The 20,859-nt window shown below is 43.9% G+C and overlaps 1 protein-coding gene across 1 annotated transcript in view; it reads left to right on the top strand.

Moving 5' to 3' along the window:
• LOC122945455 (vitellogenin) overlaps nucleotides 1–20,859 on the top strand; it is a 178,468-nt gene that overhangs the window by 24,673 nt on the left and 132,936 nt on the right. The window contains exons 3-8 of the mRNA XM_044304523.1: nucleotides 1,069–1,229; nucleotides 1,928–1,998; nucleotides 5,414–5,582; nucleotides 5,968–6,105; nucleotides 15,340–15,520; nucleotides 18,187–18,314. Coding sequence (XP_044160458.1) covers nucleotides 1,069–1,229; nucleotides 1,928–1,998; nucleotides 5,414–5,582; nucleotides 5,968–6,105; nucleotides 15,340–15,520; nucleotides 18,187–18,314 — 848 coding nt within the window. The remainder of the gene's footprint in view (nucleotides 1–1,068; nucleotides 1,230–1,927; nucleotides 1,999–5,413; nucleotides 5,583–5,967; nucleotides 6,106–15,339; nucleotides 15,521–18,186; nucleotides 18,315–20,859) is intronic.

Consider the following 20,859-nt stretch of genomic DNA (forward strand, 5'->3'; position numbering starts at 1 on the left):
CTGGTATTGCAGCTCCGCTGAATTCACTTGAAAAGCAACAGACACAAAACTTTTAAGTTAAAGGGGTCTTCCGGTTTTCTATATTGATGACCGATCCTTAGGATAGGTCATCAATATGACTTTTGGCACCCACGACGATCAGCTGTTTGATGAGAACACAACGCTTTCTTCACTGTTTACTTGCTGGCCGTTGCCATCGCAGCCGCTTGCAGTGTAATGACAGCTCCTCTGTCTCATTCGCTTGAATGGGACGGAGTGTGTGCCGCGAGTTGGACTCTCTTCAATCTGATCTTGATGACATTTACAGTTGAACCATGGAAAGTGTATGGGGGCCTCCGGACTCTCTTCTGACGGCAGAGGTTGGATTTGATCCCTTTGTTCTCTTTCTCCCCTCTCCCCATTCAGGACAGATGCATGGTTGGCTGAGCCAAGCATGAACCTGTATAGAAAAGATAGCTGTCAGACGAATGAGCCTATCTGATGTGTATGACCGACCTTAGCTGTAGCAGGAACATTCCAACTTCAATCAAATAAAAAAATAAAAATCACCAAATAAAGTTTGATTGTCATCTTGGACAATGGCAGATAAAAATTCTCGAAATAATGGTGCCCATACACCTTCATACACTTTCGGCCAATAGATATCTCTCTCGACTCCCCCATACACCTTCATACATCTTCGGCCAACAGATATCTCTCTCGACTCCCCCATACACACCACGCGGTTGGACGAGCAGGTATGTGTTTTCGATGGGAAGGGAGGAAAAAAACTGCTGCCAAACACTTCCCTGCCCATAGCTTATCTCCCAGGGGAACAAAAAGGTTTGGGTGTTGCAATTCAAAGTTTTGGGAGGTCCCTGTACACTTTAGATTGTTGGCTGTTCCTGCCAAAAATGGCAGATTCAGATGACAATAGCAAAGAGGTTGACAGTGAGGTCCCAACACAGATCTCTGAAAGGTTTCTCAATATTCTTAATAGGAACTCAGGGCTGTCTCCAGAATAGTCATTGGATTTTTGTGTTTTCTTATGGAGACTGTTACTTCTACTTTACACCTGCTGTTTTGTAGGTACTGGTCAGCTGGCGTTCCAGAAAGGATACAGATACATCTACAGTTATTCTGCAGTCACCGAGACATTTTTGCAAGGAACTTCTTCTGACAAGAGTCTTCTGACGTTAGATTGCATTATTCAGATAGAAGTCGTGGGAAAATGTCACATGCTTTTAAAGGTGGATACTGTTTTTTATATTGCATTTATGTATTACAGTGCACTGAACCAGTACTGGACATAGCACAAAATTGCGCATTATGAAGTCAATTTTAAATATTGGGGTGTCCTACAGACCTATACAATGTATTCAACCTATTTCTGTATAAAATGTGACCTGTTATGCACCATTGTTTGCTGAAATACAGATATATCCTGAATGTTCCTAATGGAGAACATGCACATGGCCATACGCGATCACAGAGAACACCTCTACAAGCTCCATGCACATACAGTAGCTTTGACATGCACAAGAGTCTGTTATTTGAAAATGTTGGTGAATTTTACATGGAAGATTTTGCCAGTACTTCTAGTTCTTTAAAAAGGGTGTTGTATGTTGGTTGAATATCGATAGCCAAATCGTCCAAGATAGTCCTCCCACCACTGCATTAGGCACTGTCAAAAGTAAGACAATGAAAAGGTATTCTGGTTTCATGATATTGAGTTTTATCAAACTGGTGTAAAGTAGAAATGACTTAGTTAGTATTCATGCAGTTGTAATTGGAAGATATATATATATATTTAAGCACCGCCCAAGAGGTACTGTAGAAGTGTTTATTTATACAGTATGCTTCCCATTGATTATATAGCAATGCCATTTTACAATTTTACAGACTGTATTGTACAGTTTAACTTTCTGTTTTCTTCTTTCTTTTCTAGATACAAAATGCACACTTGAAGGCAAATATGACATCAAAGCAAGGTTCACAGAAGGAATTCATAGAGTTACGGTAATAACAGAAGTAAATATAAATGTAGAAGGGCGAGAGATAGTTATACTGTATGACTACACACATTCAAACTCACACACGGGCGTAAAGAATATACAACCCCAGGTCCCATGAGTGTAAAATGTAATTAAATGTAAATAAAAACAGAATACGAGGATTTGTAAATCTCATGGACCCGTATTTTATTCACAATAGATCATAGAAAACCAGATACTGAAAGTGGGACATTTAGAAATTGATGGCAGCAATGTATCTCAGAAATGTTGGGACGGGGGCACCTTTGTTGGTACTGGCGTTGTACATACACAAACAGACATGTATTAAAGGGGTTTCCCTAGTGTTTTATACTGATGACCTATCCTCAGGATATGTAATCACAATCAATGGGGGTTCGACACCCGGCAACCCCGCCGATCAGCTATCTGAAGAGGCCGCAGCGCTCCTGTGAGCACTGCAACCTCCTTGCAGCTTACTAAGCACAGTGCCATACAGTACATTGGATATTGTCTGTGCTTCACGTGAGTGGGACTGAGCTGCGCCAAGATCATGTGACTGATGAACATGACATCATGTTCTCACTGGAGCATTGTGGCCTTCTCAAGCAGCTGGTCGGAGGAGGGGCTGGGAGTCAGACACCCACCAGCCAAAACTGATGACCTATCCTGAGGATAGATCATCAGTAGAAAACACTCAGAAAACTCCCTTAAAACTATTACACAGAAATGCACACACTTTTGAATGGATGCATATATGTAGATACTCACAAATACACAAACGCCCATAAAAAGTACATATTGATTTCCTCCACACTAGGGTCAGTATTAAAAGTTTATCACTTCCTTCTGCCCCATGCCTATGGCATAATGCAGTGTATTACACCCTCTTACCAGTCATCAGCTCCATAACACTTGGCAATACTATGAGTTCTGCGATATATTACTTGTTACTTACTGTTAGATAAGCAGGAGGAGCTCACATCCTGCTCAGGATTGGTGGCATGCTGGACTCCTCACAGGCCGGGTCTTTAGTACAGTGGGCTGTGCAACTATCAGCCAATCAGCACGTATCTGTTGTGTAGGGAAATGCTGATTGGCAGAGCAGCGTGCAATCACAGAGTTGTATAGGGCTGCAGAGCAGTGACTGACAGGACACTCTACCAATGAACACATTCCCTCCACAAACAAGGAAGCACTGGTTGGTAATCAGAAGAGATATTGGCTCTGAAGGCAATGCAGCAGGTCCCCTAGCCCAAGGCATAACAGTAGTGTTGTATGCCTTCATTTGTGGTATACCACTGCCATCCAGCTCTGAAATGGTACCCCTCATGCACTGTCTGATCTATGGTCGCCGTCCGCACCATGCTGCCCCTACATTCTTGCTACATGTCTCTAATTTTAGGGGAAATCTTTCCTCCTTACATAAGTGACCCTGGTTACAACTGTGACTGCTACAACAGATAGATAGATAAGGGATGGATAGATAGAAAGATAGATAGATAGATAGATGATAGATAGATAGATAGATAGATATATATGGGATAGTTAGATAGATAGATAAGGGATATATATATATAGATAGGGGATAGATGATAGATAGATAGATAGATAGATAAGGGATATATATATATATATATATATATATATATAGATAGATAGGGGATAGATGATAGATAGATAGATAGATAGATAGATAGATAGATATGGGATAGATAGATAGATAGATATGACCACTGGGTTGTATGGGCCAAGGGTCCTTTTATAGGAAAGTGTTTTTCCTGACGCCACTTGATTTGCAGTGCACGGTTAGGTTCAACGACTGGGGTATCTCTTGCCCCTTAGGAGTTTTCTACGAAATATGTCCCTCTTATAGAGCAAGTAGTCGTGACGCCAGTTTCAGTTAAGCAACGAGGACATGGAGTCCCCTTAGTAGATGGTAGTGTTGATACCCAAGTGTAGGATTGCCAGAGTGATGTAGAGTGGCCTACAATCTCTCTGAAGGTGTTGTATGCACGTGTCATGGTGTTCCTACCTGGATATCCCTGGATCCCAGATGTGGTGGTCCGAAGCAGTGCAAAGAGGGGTGAATAACTTGGATGGTGAAGGATGTAGAATAAATGGAATCCAGACTTGTAGTAATGTTGAACACAGCTTTACTTTGTATAAACGGTAATCCAAACAGTTTTCCAGACTTAGTCTTGGATTCCAGCAAGCTTGGGCATGAAGTTCTGGCAGGCAAACACTCTCAGCTCTGCTTCATCTGAACTCCCCTAGCTCTGCTATGTCGGCTGGCTAAAATTGTAACTTTTCTTTTTCTGCTGTCTGCTGTAAGCTTTTACTTAGTGTTATGTAGTCTGACTCTCACTGTAACCCTAGGAAAACTTCTTTCTGGCTTCAAGCTTCTTTAGCCTGGCTTCTTAGGCAATTCAATCCCAGGAGGGGACGTGCAACCATGTAGAACTTACAGGCAAGGCCTTTCCAGACAGGGACAAGGCCTGCTTCCTCCCCAGTTGGGGACAAGCTGAACCTAAAACCTCCCCCCATGAGGGGTAGGCTAGACTGACCGACAGCTAAACTGTAACTCCTCACTCTCTTGAGAGGGAATAGAGTGGAAAAAGGATTCCACCCTATGCAACACAGCTCTGCCAGCAATGCCGCCACCTTGTGGTAAACCAGGCGATTCCATGAACATGAACAGTTTCATAGAAATAGATATGCACATTATTCAGGGATGACATAAAATACATTCTGGTGAAATAAGTTAGCTTATTGGAGACAGTAGCAAGGTGCCAAAGAGTGGTAATGGCACACTGGGTCATTACAGATAGATAGATAAATAGATAGATAGATAGATAGATAGATAGATATGAGCTTGACAAAGGCTCCATTGAGAGGGCTGAAATGCTGCATTGCGAGTGAGTGTGAATAAATCGTCACTGAATCTTTCACAAGACCGGAGTGCTGCCCATTTTTTCGTCATTTAGATATGAGATAGATAGATAGAAAGATTTGGGATGGATAGAGTACTGGAAGACTCTGTAGGTCAGGGACGGACTGGGAACTTAAAGTGGCCCTGGAAAAAATACTAAAAGTGGCTCAGTTTCGTAGTCGGGTCGAAATTGATGGAAGGCAGGGGTAGCAATACTACAACCCAACAGAGCCAAATACCACAGTCCATCATAAAATACTGCCAGCAGCACAAAATACATTCCCAAAAACTTCCACTGGCCGGCCATGAGGAGGGCTCAGGTGGCCCCTGGGCATCAGTCCACTGGGAAAAAATTTCCCTGTAAGGTCTATGGCCAATCTGCCCCTGCTGTAGGTAGGTATGCTCTGTTATTGTATTGTTTCTTATTATCATCTCTTGAGGAGACCAAGTGAAGTATATATGATGTTTTTGTCTTGTTTCCCGGTAAAAGGGACAATCTAGAAAAGCATCCACTGCAGTTTTCGTATCATGATGGGAAAATACAAAGGATTTGTCCTGTACGAGAAGAGAAGACATGGGCTCTGAATGTCAAGCGAGGAATCCTGAGCGTCCTGCAGGGCAACCTCAAAACACCTTCTGCTGGACGGACCATTGAAGAGGTAAAATGTTCATGTGTCAGATAAGGCTATCTCTCTTTGCTGCTTTTTTTTGCTCATTGATTGACCCCCCATATCCACCTTCTCGGAACTTACCATTGACCTTCTTGTTTCCATTCCCAGTGTAGGACACCAGTAGTTCTGTTCTGCAGTATTATTATACTTGCCTCTGCCTGTGAATACTAGACACTGGGGAAGAGGGCTCCACCACTATGGTGCAGAGGGATCACATTTGGACTTAGCTGAATGACTCTGCTGTGTGCATGTTTTATGGCTTTGTAGCAGCTGCGAATATGCACACAAGTGTAGTATTACATACATTTTATTTGTGGCTTAGATATGACATTTAATAACATAAAACTGCAGTGTTAGCGTCTTTTCTTTGCAGATTGATGTTTTGGGAAAATGCCCCACAACATATGAGTTCAGAGGACAATCTGTCTGGAAGAAAAAAGACTTGACTCATTGTTCAAACCGGATATTAGGATCCACATCCCTTAGATCGGTTCCTCTTCCCGGTAAAACTGTAAGTATCTGAAATTTTCGTCTACAAAGATCCATTTTTGTGGTGGCACACAACTTCTCCAGCCATGCTCCATGACAATGTATGCCAGCCACAGATACCGGAGGCGTCCAATGACTTCTTAGATGCTCTTTCTCATTCACAGTCATAACTTGGTTGCTGCAGCAGCAAATTGTTGTAAAAGAAAAAAGATCTGCATCCTTAGGGTCCATTCACACGTCCGAAAGTGTTCTGTGGGTCCGCAAATTGCGGATCTGCAAAACACTGACACTGGCGATGTGAATTCCGCAATTTGCGGACTGCACATCGCCGGCACTATAAAAGAAAATGCTTAATCTTGTCCGCAATTGCGGATAAGAATAGGACATGTTCTATTTTTTTGCGGAAACTGAAGCACTGATGCGGAAGTTTGGATCCGCAAATGCGGATGTGGACAGCACATTCCGGCCCCATTGAAAATGAATGGGTCTGCACCCGTTCCGCAAAATTGCAGAACGGATGCGGACCCATTTTGCGGACGTGTGAATGGACCTTGAAAGCGGTTTTCTGAGATATTTTAACTCCTATTCCCTGGATGGGTCATCAGTATCTGATCGGTGGGGATCCGACACCCGGGACCCCCACCGATCAGCTGTTTGAGAAGGCAACGACGTGTGCAGTAACGCCGCGACCTTCTTACAGCTTGGCCTAAGCCATGTGACGTCACATTGATTGGTCACATGGCCTAGGCACAGCTCTGCCCCATTGAAATGAACGGGGCTGAACTGCATTACCGAGCACAGCCGTAGTACTATGTACGCCGCTGTGCTTGGTGAGATGAGAAAAGGCCAAAGCACTACTGCTAGTGACGATGCCTTCTCAAATAGCTGATCAGCAGGGGTCCCAGGTGTTGGACTATTACCAATCAGATGCTGATGACCTATCCAGAGATTTATTTTGAAAAACTCCTTTAACTGGCCAACAAGCCCCTTCATTCGGATGCAGACATGCAGTTGCTTGGTGTTTAGGTCTCCATGCCACAGAAGTGATAGCACCTGCTATTGTGTTTTAGGCCTCATTTACACAACCGCATTTTCGGACTGCGTCTGATATGCATTTTTTGCGGATCGCACACAGACCCATTCACTTATATGGGTCAGCAAAAAATGCAGACATCACACGTATGTCATCCATGGGCTATCCACATCTATACACCGTGCTGCAAATTCTAGAACATGTCCTATGTCAGACATTCCAACCTGCAAAAACTCATTTCAGGGAGGTGCACTTCTCATTTCCTGGAGGTTTTCTTTTTTTTTTTTTTCTTTCACAAACTTTTTATTACATTTTCCAAACATATGCAGTATCTGCACACTTTGCTCTATGGTGTGGAGGACTGGGCTCATTACCCTGCCCCAAATTATCATATTTCTGTATATGATTAAAGGGATTCTGTCACCACCTATAAGCCCTGTGAGCTAAACATATGCTTATGTCCAGGGTAGCATTCTGATTTCTAGGGTGGCCTTATAAAAGCTATTTGTTTTACTAACCTGTCAATCATTGAATTAAGGTGCCCAAGCAGGGGAGGTCTGTGGATGCATGGTGCCCGGCCGCACGCATCGCCGTTCGTGCCCTGCGCCGCCTTCTACTCCTCAGTGCCACCTCTCCCTCTCCCTCCCTCCCCTCCTCCCGCTTTGAGATCCCGCGCGTGCGCACAGGCTCAGCCTGATGCACCGTTGCGGACTGCTGGCATCGGCTTCTTCTTGCACTGTGCGCACGCGCCGAGAAGGGGACACTGCTACAGGTTGCCGGAAAGGTTTACTGCGATAAACCTTTCAGGGATATATTGTTTCACATGCGGGCGTCAGGGAGCCGCGATCTAATAGCGGGAGACTCCCTGAACGTCCGGGAGACTTGAGATCCCTGCTATGTCCATTTTGCAGACAAGAACAGACATTTTGACAATGGGGCCCGTGGAAAGTGCGTCATGTACACAGCCTGTGTCCGTATTTTGTGGATCTGTGATTTGTGGACCACATGCAGACGTGTGGATGTAGCCATGGAAAGAGTTTCTGATAAATACTCTTTCTTTAGGCCAAAGCCAGGAGTGGGTCTAAAACACAGACGAGGCTCGGATGTTTCCATTATACTTTATTTGTAGGTTCCACTACTGGTTTTGGCTTACAAATACTGACGGAAAATACTGACCAAATACTGACCGTGTGAAAGTGGCCTTAGGCCTCATGCACACGACCGTTGTTGTTTTGTGGTTCTTTTTTCACTGATCCGTTGTTCCGTATCTGAGGGTATTTTTTTCTCTGATTTAAGTCCTCTTCCGTTCTGTTATTCCACAAAACATATCCGTATGGTTTTTCGTATGCGATCAGTTTTTTGTGGATCGGAAAATAAAACTGTAACTTATTAATCACCAAACACATGAGCAATATGGGCTGGGCATAGCATTTCTACAGTATGGATCCGCAAAATACGGATGACATACGGATGTGTTCTGTGTGTGTTCCGTATTTTTTGCGGACCCATTGACTTGAATGGGGCCTCGGAACCGTTATTTGCGGACAGAAATACGGAAACGGAATGCACACAGAGTACCTTCCGTTGTTTATGTGGACCCATTAAAGTTAATGGTTCCGCATACGGTCCGCAAAAAAAATGGAACGGAAGTGGAGAGAAATTATGTTTGTGTGCATGAGCCCTTAGGGTGGATTCACACATCCGTATTTAGTGATGTTTTTTGCAACTGCGTTTTTTGATGCAATTTCTTGTTGCAAAAACAGCAGCTCAGATGTTGGCTGAAAGTCTATGGCAGGGATCAGCACTCCAGCTGCCATGAAACAATAACTCCCAGCATGCAAACAGGCTTGGCTGTTCTGCTAAGGCCTCTTGCACACGACCTTATGGCTCTTTCATTATTTTGCGGTCTGCAAAAAATGGACCCGCAAAATATACGGATGACGACCGTGTGCATTCCGTTTTTTGCGGAACGGAACAGCTGTCCCCTGATAGAACAGTACTATCCTTGTCCGTTATACGGACAATAATAGGACATGTTCTATCTTTGAACGGAAAAACAGAATTACGGAAATGGAAGGAATACAGAGTACTTTCCGTTTTTTTTTTTGGCGGATCTATTGAAATAAATTGTTCTGTATACGGTCCCTATACGGAATGCAAAAAACGGAACGTAAACGGAAAAAAATAACTTTCGTGTGCAAGAGGCCTAACTCCTGGAGAAGTGAATGAAGCCTTCTGGGAGTTTTAGTTTCTGAACAGCTGGAGTGTGGGAGGTTGCTGATCCCTGGTCTATGGCAAACACGAGATGCAGGACACACAAGGAAGTTTTGCCTAAGGTTTTTCTTTTTTCCTTTTGGTGGTATTTTTGGTGGTTTTTATAGTTTTTTTTGTGGCATTTTTATTGTATTTTATTTTTTGTTCAGGCATTTTTTCCTCCTATAGAGAAAGGGGTTAAAAAACCTTGAAAAAATACCAAAACCTGCAGCATGCTACGTTTAAAAAAAAACACACACACAAAAAAAGCCACCAGTTAGAAAAGCTGGAAACAAAAAGAAAAAAAATGCCTGTCTGCCCTGCATTTTGTATTTCCCGCCATAGATCTTCAGCTAACATCTGGAGCTGGTGTTTTTCATCAAAATAATGCACCAAAAACCACATGCACAAAAAAAGCCACTTAAAACGCAAAAGTGCATAAAAGCGCCACCAAATACAGATGTGTTGTCAGACAAAAATTCATGGATTTTTGTGTTGCTGAGTTTTGAGCTTTTTTCATCATTACAACCATATGTTCCTAGAACTTTTAGTCTCTTAAATGTTTTTGTTCATAGGAAAAGCTTTTAAACCCTTTTAATAAATGATTTAAGTTTGTTTTGACAAGTTTTTCACAGACATTGCCAGAGAAGTTATTTCACTAGATTTACTGCGCTTTCTTGGAGCACTATCACAGCTTTCTGTTCCTCTGCTCTCAGATAACCTTCTTCGGGGTGAGCTCTTGTCCTTCCAGAACAGTAGTTCTGTCCCATGGTTTGTTAGAAATATGGCTGGATGTACTTGTCATGTAATTTTGTTTGCTCACTTAATTGCAGAAAAAAAAATAATGCTAAGGATACAGTCACAGGTTTTTTTGTTGCAATTTTTGAAGCCAGAATCAGGAAAGGGTTGTAGGAGATAAAATATTAAAGTGTATCTGCCAGCAGATTTGTACCTTTGACCTGTTACATGTGCACTTGGCAGCTGAAGGCATCTGTGTTGGTCCCATGTTCATATGTGTCCGCTGAGAAAAATTATGTTTTACTATATGCGAATGAGACTGTAGAGCAAAGGGGGTGTTGCCGTTACACCTAGAGGCTCTGCTCTCTCTGCAACTGCTGCGCCCTCTGCACTTTGATTGACAGGGCCTGGCGTTATGATATTTTCATTGCCTGGTCCTGTCAATCAAAATGCAGAGGTTGCAGAGAGAGCAGAGAGAGCAGACCCTCTAGGAGTAATGGCAGCGCTCCCGTTGCTCCTAGAGGCAAATTTGCATATATTAAATCATTTTTCTCAGCAATGTGGACACATACGAACATGGGACCAACACTGATGCCTTCAACTGCCAAGCGCACATGTAACAGGTCAGCCAGTGTCATAGGTACAGAACTGCTGACAGATGCCCTTAAGGGACAGATACTATCTCTCCACTACTGGTCTTGGCATCAGAAACTGTATTAAAAAAAAACTGACCCTGTGGCAGCACCCTAAGGCCACATGTTATTTATACAGCCAGTTTAGCAGAAGGAGTTTGATCTGTAATGAATTCTTTTTGTAAGCAAAAGACACTGCACCAGTTGAAATTTGGTAGCCATATTAGATCCTGATGTGCAAAATGTGTAGAAAGGTGCTGTGAGTGTTGTGATGGGACACATGAAGGAGATAGTTGGGCTTCTAACCACGTCTGATTGCAATGCTTGACAGTATCAGGTTGGAGTGTCTAGGGCCCACCAGTAAAAATAATTCTAGGGGCCCACTGTGCAGCTACATGCAAATATTACCTGACCTTCATTCACATGTCCCTATAACTACATCAACATACAGTGGCGGAAATAATTATTTGACCCCTCACTGATTTTGTAAGTTTGTCCAATGACAAAGAAATGAAAAGTCTCAGAACAGTATCATTTCAATGGTAGGTTTATTGTAACAGTGGCAGATAGCACATCAAAAGGAAAATCGAAAAAATAACTTTAAATAAAAGATAGCAACTGATTTGCATTTCATTGAGTGAAATAAGTGTAACGGTCAGCAGAGGATGAGACCGTAGAGCAGGACTCAAGTACAGTGCAGCAGACAAGGAGGCTGAAGTAGAAACCGGCTTTATTAAAAGAGAACTCTAACTGCCGGAGAAGCAGATTTACAATATGAACAGCTTGGGAATTCACAATAAAGATAATGGAAATTTGCATAAAGAACACAAATGAATCACAAACACAAGTACAGACAATAGCAGGCTACTCTCTTCCAGGTAGTCCTATCTGTCCCCGCTACCCGGGGTGCACCTCTACGGTGCACTAAACTAAATCCTATTCCACTATGCCCTAGCTCAGGTTAGCATCAGTGCACTCACAGTTCGGTGTCCGCACATGCAGGCAGGTACAGTCTGGGTCCCGATCTGGTTGCTTGCTTGCTTGCTTGCTTGCTTCAGCGTGGCTCAGCTCTGGCCTCTCTTTGTAGTCTCTGTAACTCTGGTTAGAGATAATCAGCAGCTCTGGAGGTGTAATCAGGCAGGGCCTGGAATTCACTCACAGTTCCTCTGGTAAGTGCCTCACACTACAGCAGTCTCTCTTCTACACCAGGACACATCAGCTCAGTCAGAGAGCAAACACACTCTAATGTCCCAGATACTGTGTCAGCAGACAGGGAGAAATCGCTCTATTCTTCCCTGTGGATCTCCCTCTCAGTGCACAGCGTCCTTCTTCCTGTGTACTCAGACACCTTCAGCCCAGGCTCTCTGCTCAGCCCGGGAAAAACACTTAACTCCTTGTCCTCTGGAAACAACTCCTCTCACTGTCCTACTCAGCCACAGTGGCCTCTGGTGGCTGGAGGGAAACATGACAGTCTGCTATATATATATGTGTTGGAAATGTTGCTGGATGATCAGGGCTGCCTCTTACATAAGTATTTGAACCCCTACCAACCATTAAGAGTTCTGGCTCCCACAGAGTGGTTAGACACTTCTACTCAATTAGTCACCCTCATTAAGGACACCTGTCTTAACTAGTCACCTGTATAAAAGACACCTGTCCACAGAATCAATCAATCAAGCAGACTCCAAACTCTCCAACATGGGAAAGACCAAAGAGCTGTCCAAGGATGTCAGAGACAAAATTGTAGACCTGCACAAGGCTGGAATGGGCTACAAAACCATTAGCAAGAAGCTGGGAGAGAAGGTGACAACTGTTGGTGCGATTGTTCGAAAATGGAAGGAGCACAAAATGACCATCAATCGACCTCGCTCTGGGGCTCCATGCAAGATCTCACCTCGTGGGGTGTCAATGGTTCTGAGAAAGGTGAAAAAGCATCCTAGAACTACACGGGAGGAGTTAGTTAATGACCTCAAATTAGCAGGGACCACAGTCACCAAGAAAACCATTGGAAACACATTACACCGCAATGGATTAAAATCCTGCAGGGCTCGCAAGGTCCCCCTGCTCAGGAAGGCACATGTGCAGGCCCGTCTGAAGTTTGCCAATGAACACCTGAATGATTCAGAGAGTGACTGGGAGAAGGTGCTGTGGTCTGATGAGACCAAAATAGAGCTCTTTGGCATTAACTCAACTCGCTGTGTTTGGAGGAAGAAAAATGCTGCCTATGACCCCCAAAACACCGTCCCCACCGTCAAGCATGGGGGTGGAAACATTTTGCTTTGGGGGTGTTTTTCTGCTAAGGGCACAGGACAACTTATTCGCATAAACGGGAAAATGGACGGAGCCATGTATCGTGAAATCCTGAGCGACAACCTCCTTCCCTCTGCCAGGAAACTGAAAATGGGTCGTGGATGGGTGTTCCAGCACGACAATGACCCAAAACATACAGCAAAGGCAACAAAGGAGTGGCTCAAGAAGAAGCACATTAAGGTCATGGAGTGGCCTAGTCAGTCTCCAGACCTTAATCCAATCGAAAACCTATGGAGGGAGCTCAAGCTCAGAGTTGCACAGAGACAGCCTCGAAACCTTAGGGATTTAGAGATGATCTGCAAAGAGGAGTGGACCAACATTCCTCCTAAAATGTGCGCAAACTTGGTCATCAATTACAAGAAACGTTTGACCTCTGTGCTTGCAAACAAGGGTTTTTCCACCAAGTATTAAGTCTTTTTTTGTTAGAGGGTTCAAATACTTATTTCACTCAATGAAATGCAAATCAGTTGCTATCTTTTATTTAAAGTTATTTTTTCGATTTTCCTTTTGATGTGCTATCTGCCACTGTTACAATAAACCTACCATTGAAATGATACTGTTCTGAGACTTTTCATTTCTTTGTCATTGGACAAACTTACAAAATCAGTGAGGGGTCAAATAATTATTTCCTCCACTGTACATTTATTTTCAGTAGTAGGCTGCTACCTAGCCTGTGCCTGAGACTTCTGTCCTGGAGATCTGGTCTCTGTACCTACAAGTCTTGCACTTGCTGGCTCACCCGCCAGCCTCTGTTCACCCAGCTGTAGCGAAGGTAGGTTGACACAACATGTGCCCACTGCAGCCAATCACTAGCAGCAGTGGTGACCTGAGTGGTGTCAGCACATTACTGTTACAGCCAGCGATTGGCTGCAGTAGGCACATGTGTAACGCCCCAGAGTGGCATTACCACCTGTTGTGCCCCTCTACTGTCTGCTATGGTTAATATATTGTCATCATGTGTATTTATTGCCAGGTCCTGCATAATGTGAATCTGATTTTGTAACTGTTTAAATGTAATGTACCTGGTTCACCAGCAGATGGCGGCAGTTATGGCAGAGCTACTTTGCCTGGAATGGAACCTTCTATCCATTCTAGCCCTCTCTATAGAGGGAGGAGTTCAGCTAGTTAGAGTTAGTTTAGAGTACCCCCTGCAAGGGGAAGGGTGTGTGCAAGCCAGAAGAGCACACCTTCAGCCCTGCTGGGCATAGAGGCTAAAGCTGCAAGCCTCACAAGCCAGGAGTAAAGATAAAGATAGACCCGACTACAGAAAGTAAAGTTCAGCAGAAAGGAACATTTTCTATCTAATCTGACAGCACAGCAGAGCTAAAGAGGTTCAGATGTAGCAGGGCCGAGTGCGTTTGCCTGCCAAAACTTATGCCAACGCTTGCTGGTGACCAAGATAAAGTTGGAAGAGTGTATCTCTGATGAAAATGTATTCAAGTAAAGCTGTTATCACCTGGAATCCTTTCTACAAATCCCTCAACTATTCCCCCTGTTTGCACTCCTTCGGACGCCAATGCCTGGGGTTCCAGGATATCCAGGTAGGAGCACCGTGACAAGTGCACAGCCACACCTACAGGGACACTGTAAGCTACCCTCACACCACTCTGGCATTCCTACACCTGGGTACCACAATCACCATCTACTTAGGGGGACTCCGTTCCTCGTTGCTGAAATGCAGCTGGCGTCACGAAAAAACTTTCACTTTAAGGGACCCCTGGTAGTACCAAGTCCGTTGCACATGTTGTGTCAACCTATCTTTGCTACAGTTGGATGAACAGAGACTGGCAGACCACACAGGAAGCATCAGGGGCTGATTGGTAAGGAATTATACCTTTTCTTGTTTTATACCAAATGCCACGGAGCTGGGCAGCCCCTTTAAGAATTTAAAGAAGACTGTTCATTGCAACACGTTGGAATTGATGTCCATGTGTCTGATAAAACCGGCCACACACTGCTGTGATACCGTGACTCTCCTGGAAAGTGAAATATCCTCCTACGTTCCCCCATTTCATTCCTTTTCCAAAGTTAAAGAAACACCTTCAGGGGGCACACTTCTAGTCTGGTGAACAGATTGCTTGGTCTACAAAATAAGTGCCTGAGCCAAACATAAAATATACTCAAAATACAACAAATAAGTCTTTACATCAGTTGAGTAAGTGATTCTGTGTAATCCCTCTTATAAGCTCCAGAATCTTATTTTCATAGCTAAGGCATTGGCGAGTCTTATAATGCTCTTCTATATCTCTCCGTAACCCTTATTAGTATTTATCCATATGTTTTTCTACAGCAAATCCTTGACTCAAACCTGGAATGTATGCAAAACTTTAGAGGTGGTGTCCTGGCAGAAGCCACGTGCAATGAATCTCATCTTGTCACACTGTTTTCCCGGGAAGGAAATGGCGCAAAAACCAAGACTCAAAGTGTTCTTAAGCTGCAGAAAACAGAAGTGGATATTATATCTAATAAAGGTAAGAGAAACATTTCTCATATTATCGATCTATCTGTCTATTTATCTGTCTTCCAAAATCAGGGCAGCACTGTCGGTGTAGGAATAAAATGAATGCCAGCATTTAAGATGTGACCAATCATCTATCATTTCGAAAAAAAGAAAAAGAGCCTCGGCCCATTGAAATTCAGTGAAAAAAGTAGTGTCCTTTATTCACCCATATAGCGACATTTCAGTTCTCTTACTGGCACTGTTCTTACTGGGACTGTTTTAGAACAGTCCTAGTAAGAGGACTGAAGCGTTGCTATATGGGTAGAAGCGTAGCTATAGGGCAGAGGTGGCCAACCCGTGGCTCCTGAGCCGCATGTGGCTCTTTGCTTCTTCAAGTGCGGCTCTAGCTGTGGAGTCGGGAAGCAGTCAGGCGGCGCACTCTCCTCCCAGGCTCAGATCCCTATTCCTGATCGGGCACTGTTGCTACTTTGCACTTCCAGCTCACTCTCCACTACGTCCTGCCGCACACAGTATGAGAACGTAGTACCTGGAGACATGGACTATGACCTGACGTTGTGCTCATCTGGTCACAGTGGAGAGCGTGTCAGACCTGCAGAGTAGCAGGTGCCGCAGGAGCCCAGTGCCTGATCAGGAGAGGGAAGAATTATAGAACTGAGCATTGGGGTCTGATCTAAGCATGGGAGGTTCTGATCTGAGCATGGGGGGTCCTGATCTGGGCAATGGGGGTCTGATCTGAGAATGGGGGGTTCTGATCTGAGCAATGGGGGTCTGATCTGAGCATGGGGGGGTCCTGATCTGGGCAATGGGGGTCTGATCTGAGAATGGGGGGTTCTGATCTGAGCAATGGGGGTCTGATCTGAGCATGGGGGTCCTGATTTGAGCAATGGGGGTCTGATCTGAGCATGGGTGCAAATCTGAGCATGGGGAGGTCTTGTTTGAGCATGGGTTTGTCAGGTCTGAGCATGGGGGGGTCAGATCTGAGAAAGGGGGAGATCTTAGCATTAGGGGTGGGGGGAGATCTGAGCACTGTGGGTCTGTTACTGGGAGTCTCATTTGTGTTGTCTGATCCGAGCATGAGGGTCTTATTTTGGGGGTCTGATTTGGAGGTCTGATGAGGTTTGGGGATCTTATTTTAGGTCAGATGAGGATTGGGGATCTGATTTAGGAGTTTGATCTGAGGTCTGATGAAAAATATATTTTTTCTTTTTTTCTCTTATTTTTCTTTGTTAAAACCTAGGTGCATTTTGTAGGGTGAAAAGTACGGTGACTCGTGTGTAAATGTGTAGCTTGTGGCTCCTCGTAGTCATACGTTTTTTTTGTTGTCTCTTTGTGTCTGTAAGGTTGGCCACCCCTGCTATGGGGGAAGCAGGGGAAGCGGCTGCTTTGGGGCCTGAACTCAGCAGGGGCCCACCCAGGAGGAAGATAAAATATTTTATTGTTCGGGCCCCCTCAACAGTATATACAATGACATTATATACAGAGACACTGTAGGAAACGGATGGAGGGGCTGCCGGGCCTTGTCTGAGAGAGCAAACGTAAAGGGATCAGCTGTATTGAGCTGAATTGAGCTTAGCCCCGCCCAGGCCATTGATACTAGTCGTGACGTCACTGGACCTGCGGTACATAGCGAGAAGGCTGCCTTTTCAAACTACTGATCGGCAGGGGTCCCGGGTGTCAGACCCCCGCCGATCAGATGCTGATGATCTATCCAGAGGATAGATCATTAGTTTAAAAAAACTGCAGAACCCCTTTAAATAGCCACAGGAGAGGTGGAGGAGGGGGATGCACAGGAGGAGGGAGATGCCAAGAAGTTGCTGGGGGCCCCGTTCAAATATTTCCTGTGGGGCCCAATCATTTCTAGCTACGCCACTGTATATGGGTGAATAAAGGACACTACTTTTTTCACTGAATTTGGATGTGCCGCATCTCTAGTTCTCTTCTTTCTATCTATCTAATATCAAGAAAAAAATACAATGCAGCAGCACTCTGCAAACCAAATAAAGTACAAGAATGCCATAGTAATAGAAAACATTCTGGTGCTAATGCTACGCTTATTTAGTAAATTTGAGATTCTTGGCAAATACATTTTGTACAAAATTATTTGGGCCCGTCTGCTGCACGTCAAGGCGATCTCTGTAAGATGGGAACCTAACACTAAAAGCTACCTGTTATCTGCCATAATGACCACCATAAAATTCAGGGAGTGCAGGTTCCACATACATGCTGGGCCCACTATGCTTTTTATCATTTTTGGCGCCAATCTAATATCTATCTATCTATCTATCCATCTATCCCATATCTATCCATCTACTTATCTCATATTTATCTATCTATCTACTTATCTATTATCTATCTATCTATCTATCTATCCAATATTTATCTATCTATTTATCGATCCCATATCTATCCATTTATCTATCTACTTATATATATCTATCTATCTATCTATCTATTATCTATCTATCACCTATCTATCTATTATTTAGCTATCTATTTATCTATCTATCTATCTATCTATCTATCTATCTATCTATCTATCTATCTATCTATCTATTATCTATCCCCTATCTTTCTATCTATTATCTGTCTATCTATCTATCTATCTATCTATCTATCTATCTATCTATCTATCCATCCTTACTAAAACAGTTAATGTATATACCTTTTTGTGTTTAGTGCTGCCTGCGAGGGTTTATGTCACCAGTCTGATGTATGAAAAGGAAACGAGCCCTGCTAAGCCGGGAGGAGAAGATGCAGCTGAAACTGTCAGGAGCCTGTGTCAGTCTTCACACTTGAACTATGAGGTATGTGTAGTAAGGCAGTGTATGTGAACAAGCTTTTGTATGGCTTGTATTCCAGGCATCACCTGTATAATTGTGTCTTGCCACAAATACTGTTGCATGGACAATAAGGGTCACGGGCTAATATTTCATTACCTCTAAGATACCATAATCTCACAAGCAGTGCGATACAAAAAGTTGCACATAGAATTTAATAAAAAATAACATAATCTGATAATGATCATATGAAGTTCCTGCATCATAAACACTATGATACAGTCAGTTGGCCTGGGAGATCCAGCAGACGCACTGATCATGTTTCCCGGGCCGATCACAGTCGAGTGCATGAGCCCTTAGATTAATTTTTTACTCAACTTGAAAAAAGTCTGTCATCTTGGATACCAATAGCCAGGAAGTGTCTGATCCCCAGATGCTAAGAGCTACATTTCTGTCTTCTGAATAGAATAAGAAACCATATTAAAGAAGATGCTATCACCGATGTACAGAAGAGCACATTGACATGGACCCAAACCATACCCTAATTATATAACACTTGTAGCATGGTACATTGTGCTTCTGGCCAATAAATTGCAGTGGAACCAATGACCACAGTTGGATAAACCTTTGTTATCTCGGTACACCATAGTGGACCCTATAATAGCAGGTGAACATTCCCCAGATTGTTACGTAGAAAACAGCAGATTTGCACAATTGAAATTACGTAGCCGTGGTCCATGAAGTCAAGGAGACAGGATGCAGAATGACTGTTCTTTCATCGGGCCTACTGAGCACTTGTAAAGTTCAAAGTTCAAGTGGCCACTTTTTTTTCCTTGTTGTACTTAGAATACATAGGTTCATCTGTGCCTTAAAAAAAAAATCAAGTTTATGGTTAGATCTGATCTTGCTTTAATTATTTAGTGGAGTGGGATAAGGTATGAAACCCACAAGTCTCCATTCTCATAGGTGCCAAATTAAATACATTTTCATCCATCTCTCTGAAGCTCTTGGTTTTTTCTTTTGTGCAATTTTGTTGTCATTATATATCAATATATTTTTGTCCTCTAAAATTGTATCACATCTAGCCAAACATATAGGGTACTTTCTGGTGACTCATCTGCCACAAACCTAGGAGGAACGTAGTGGAGGATGGAAGTGGTAGTGGCCCTGGTTGCAGTCAATCACAGTGGCAATCCTCCTAGGGCCAGGGCAGTGATAGAAGCGCGCACCCTTTCTTCTCTCGGGGTACACCCGATGATGGAGCTGCTGCCTGATGATAGTTGAAGAGTCCTTGATGTTGTAGGTTTGGTGAGGGTACAAGGCAGGAGGTGTTGGGTGCAGTGGCCGGTGTATAGTACAGGAGTCAGTAACCAGGCCAGATGTAGAAGATAACTGTATCTCCTAAGTGCAGAATGGGAGTTGTAGTACATCCAATGGTATCAAAACACAGTTCCTTAAATTCACAGTGCAAATCTCCCCAGATAACAATGCATGGTGTTTGGCAAGGATGGGGAACATAGTGCTCCATTCTTTCTATCTTCCGAAAGTCTCCCTCTCTCTCTGTGCAGAATCTGAGGCTTTCAATATTACCGTATTTTCCAGCGTATAGGACGACTTTTTAACACATACAAATCTTCTTAAAAGTCAGGGGTCGTCTTATACGCTGGGTGTCATCTTATAAGCTGGTATACGGCGTGCTGAAACTTACGGTACTTACTTCCGAGCCGGACTGGAGATTATGACAACACTATTTACTGTTGTGAGAGCGTAAAAACTCAGATCCGATGGTTGATCACCATGGGAACGCCTCAGGGTTAGACTATACCATCGGATCTGAGTTTTCACGATCTCACAACAGCGAATTCTCCATTCTGCGCTTCCACATGTCCCTGCTGTAAAGAGACTCTGGCCGGACCCCCTGAAGCATGATCTGGGCAAGCGGGTAAGTGGTGCTGGTGGTTTGCGCTCGTGTGGTCTTCACACCGCCCTAAAGTGGAGGGTGCCGGGCCACTACAGTGAGCTGTCAGGATGGGTCTCGGGCAGCTGAGGCAGGCAGCGCTGCGTCCGCTCCATTATCAAAGTAAAAGTCCAGCCTGCCCTGCTTGGCTTGGGTCTTCTTCCACCGTGGCATCGTGGGTATGTTTACTAAGGGAGCCTGGCACAATTGGCAAGGTTTTATGGATTGGGAGAGGGGAACTGGCTTACTTGAAGTCGGATTGTGCCGGAACTTTGCGTTCATGCGGCCATTAAAAACGGCTGCCTAGCCACGCCCCCTGGTTGCATAGTCTTATACGGCGAGTATAGCCCAAACCCTTTATTTTAACTGGAAAAGTTGGGGGTCATCCTATACGCCCAGTCGTCTTATACACCGGAAAATACGGTACTCTTACAATGCTGGCTCTAATTTCCAACTGAAGGATGCAGGGTTTAAGATATGGTGGGCCAGACAATGTCCAAGTGTGAAGGGTGTTTAGCATTGTCTCTCTCACAACAGTAAAGTCTATCAGCCTTGATCAACAATTACCTTACTGGCTGACTCCAATGCTTGGCCATGCAGATTCTTGACCTTCTT

The sequence above is a fragment of the Bufo gargarizans genome, chromosome 8 (assembly GCF_014858855.1).
Source record: "Bufo gargarizans isolate SCDJY-AF-19 chromosome 8, ASM1485885v1, whole genome shotgun sequence".
In the NCBI taxonomy this organism is placed as follows: Eukaryota; Metazoa; Chordata; class Amphibia; order Anura; family Bufonidae; genus Bufo; species Bufo gargarizans.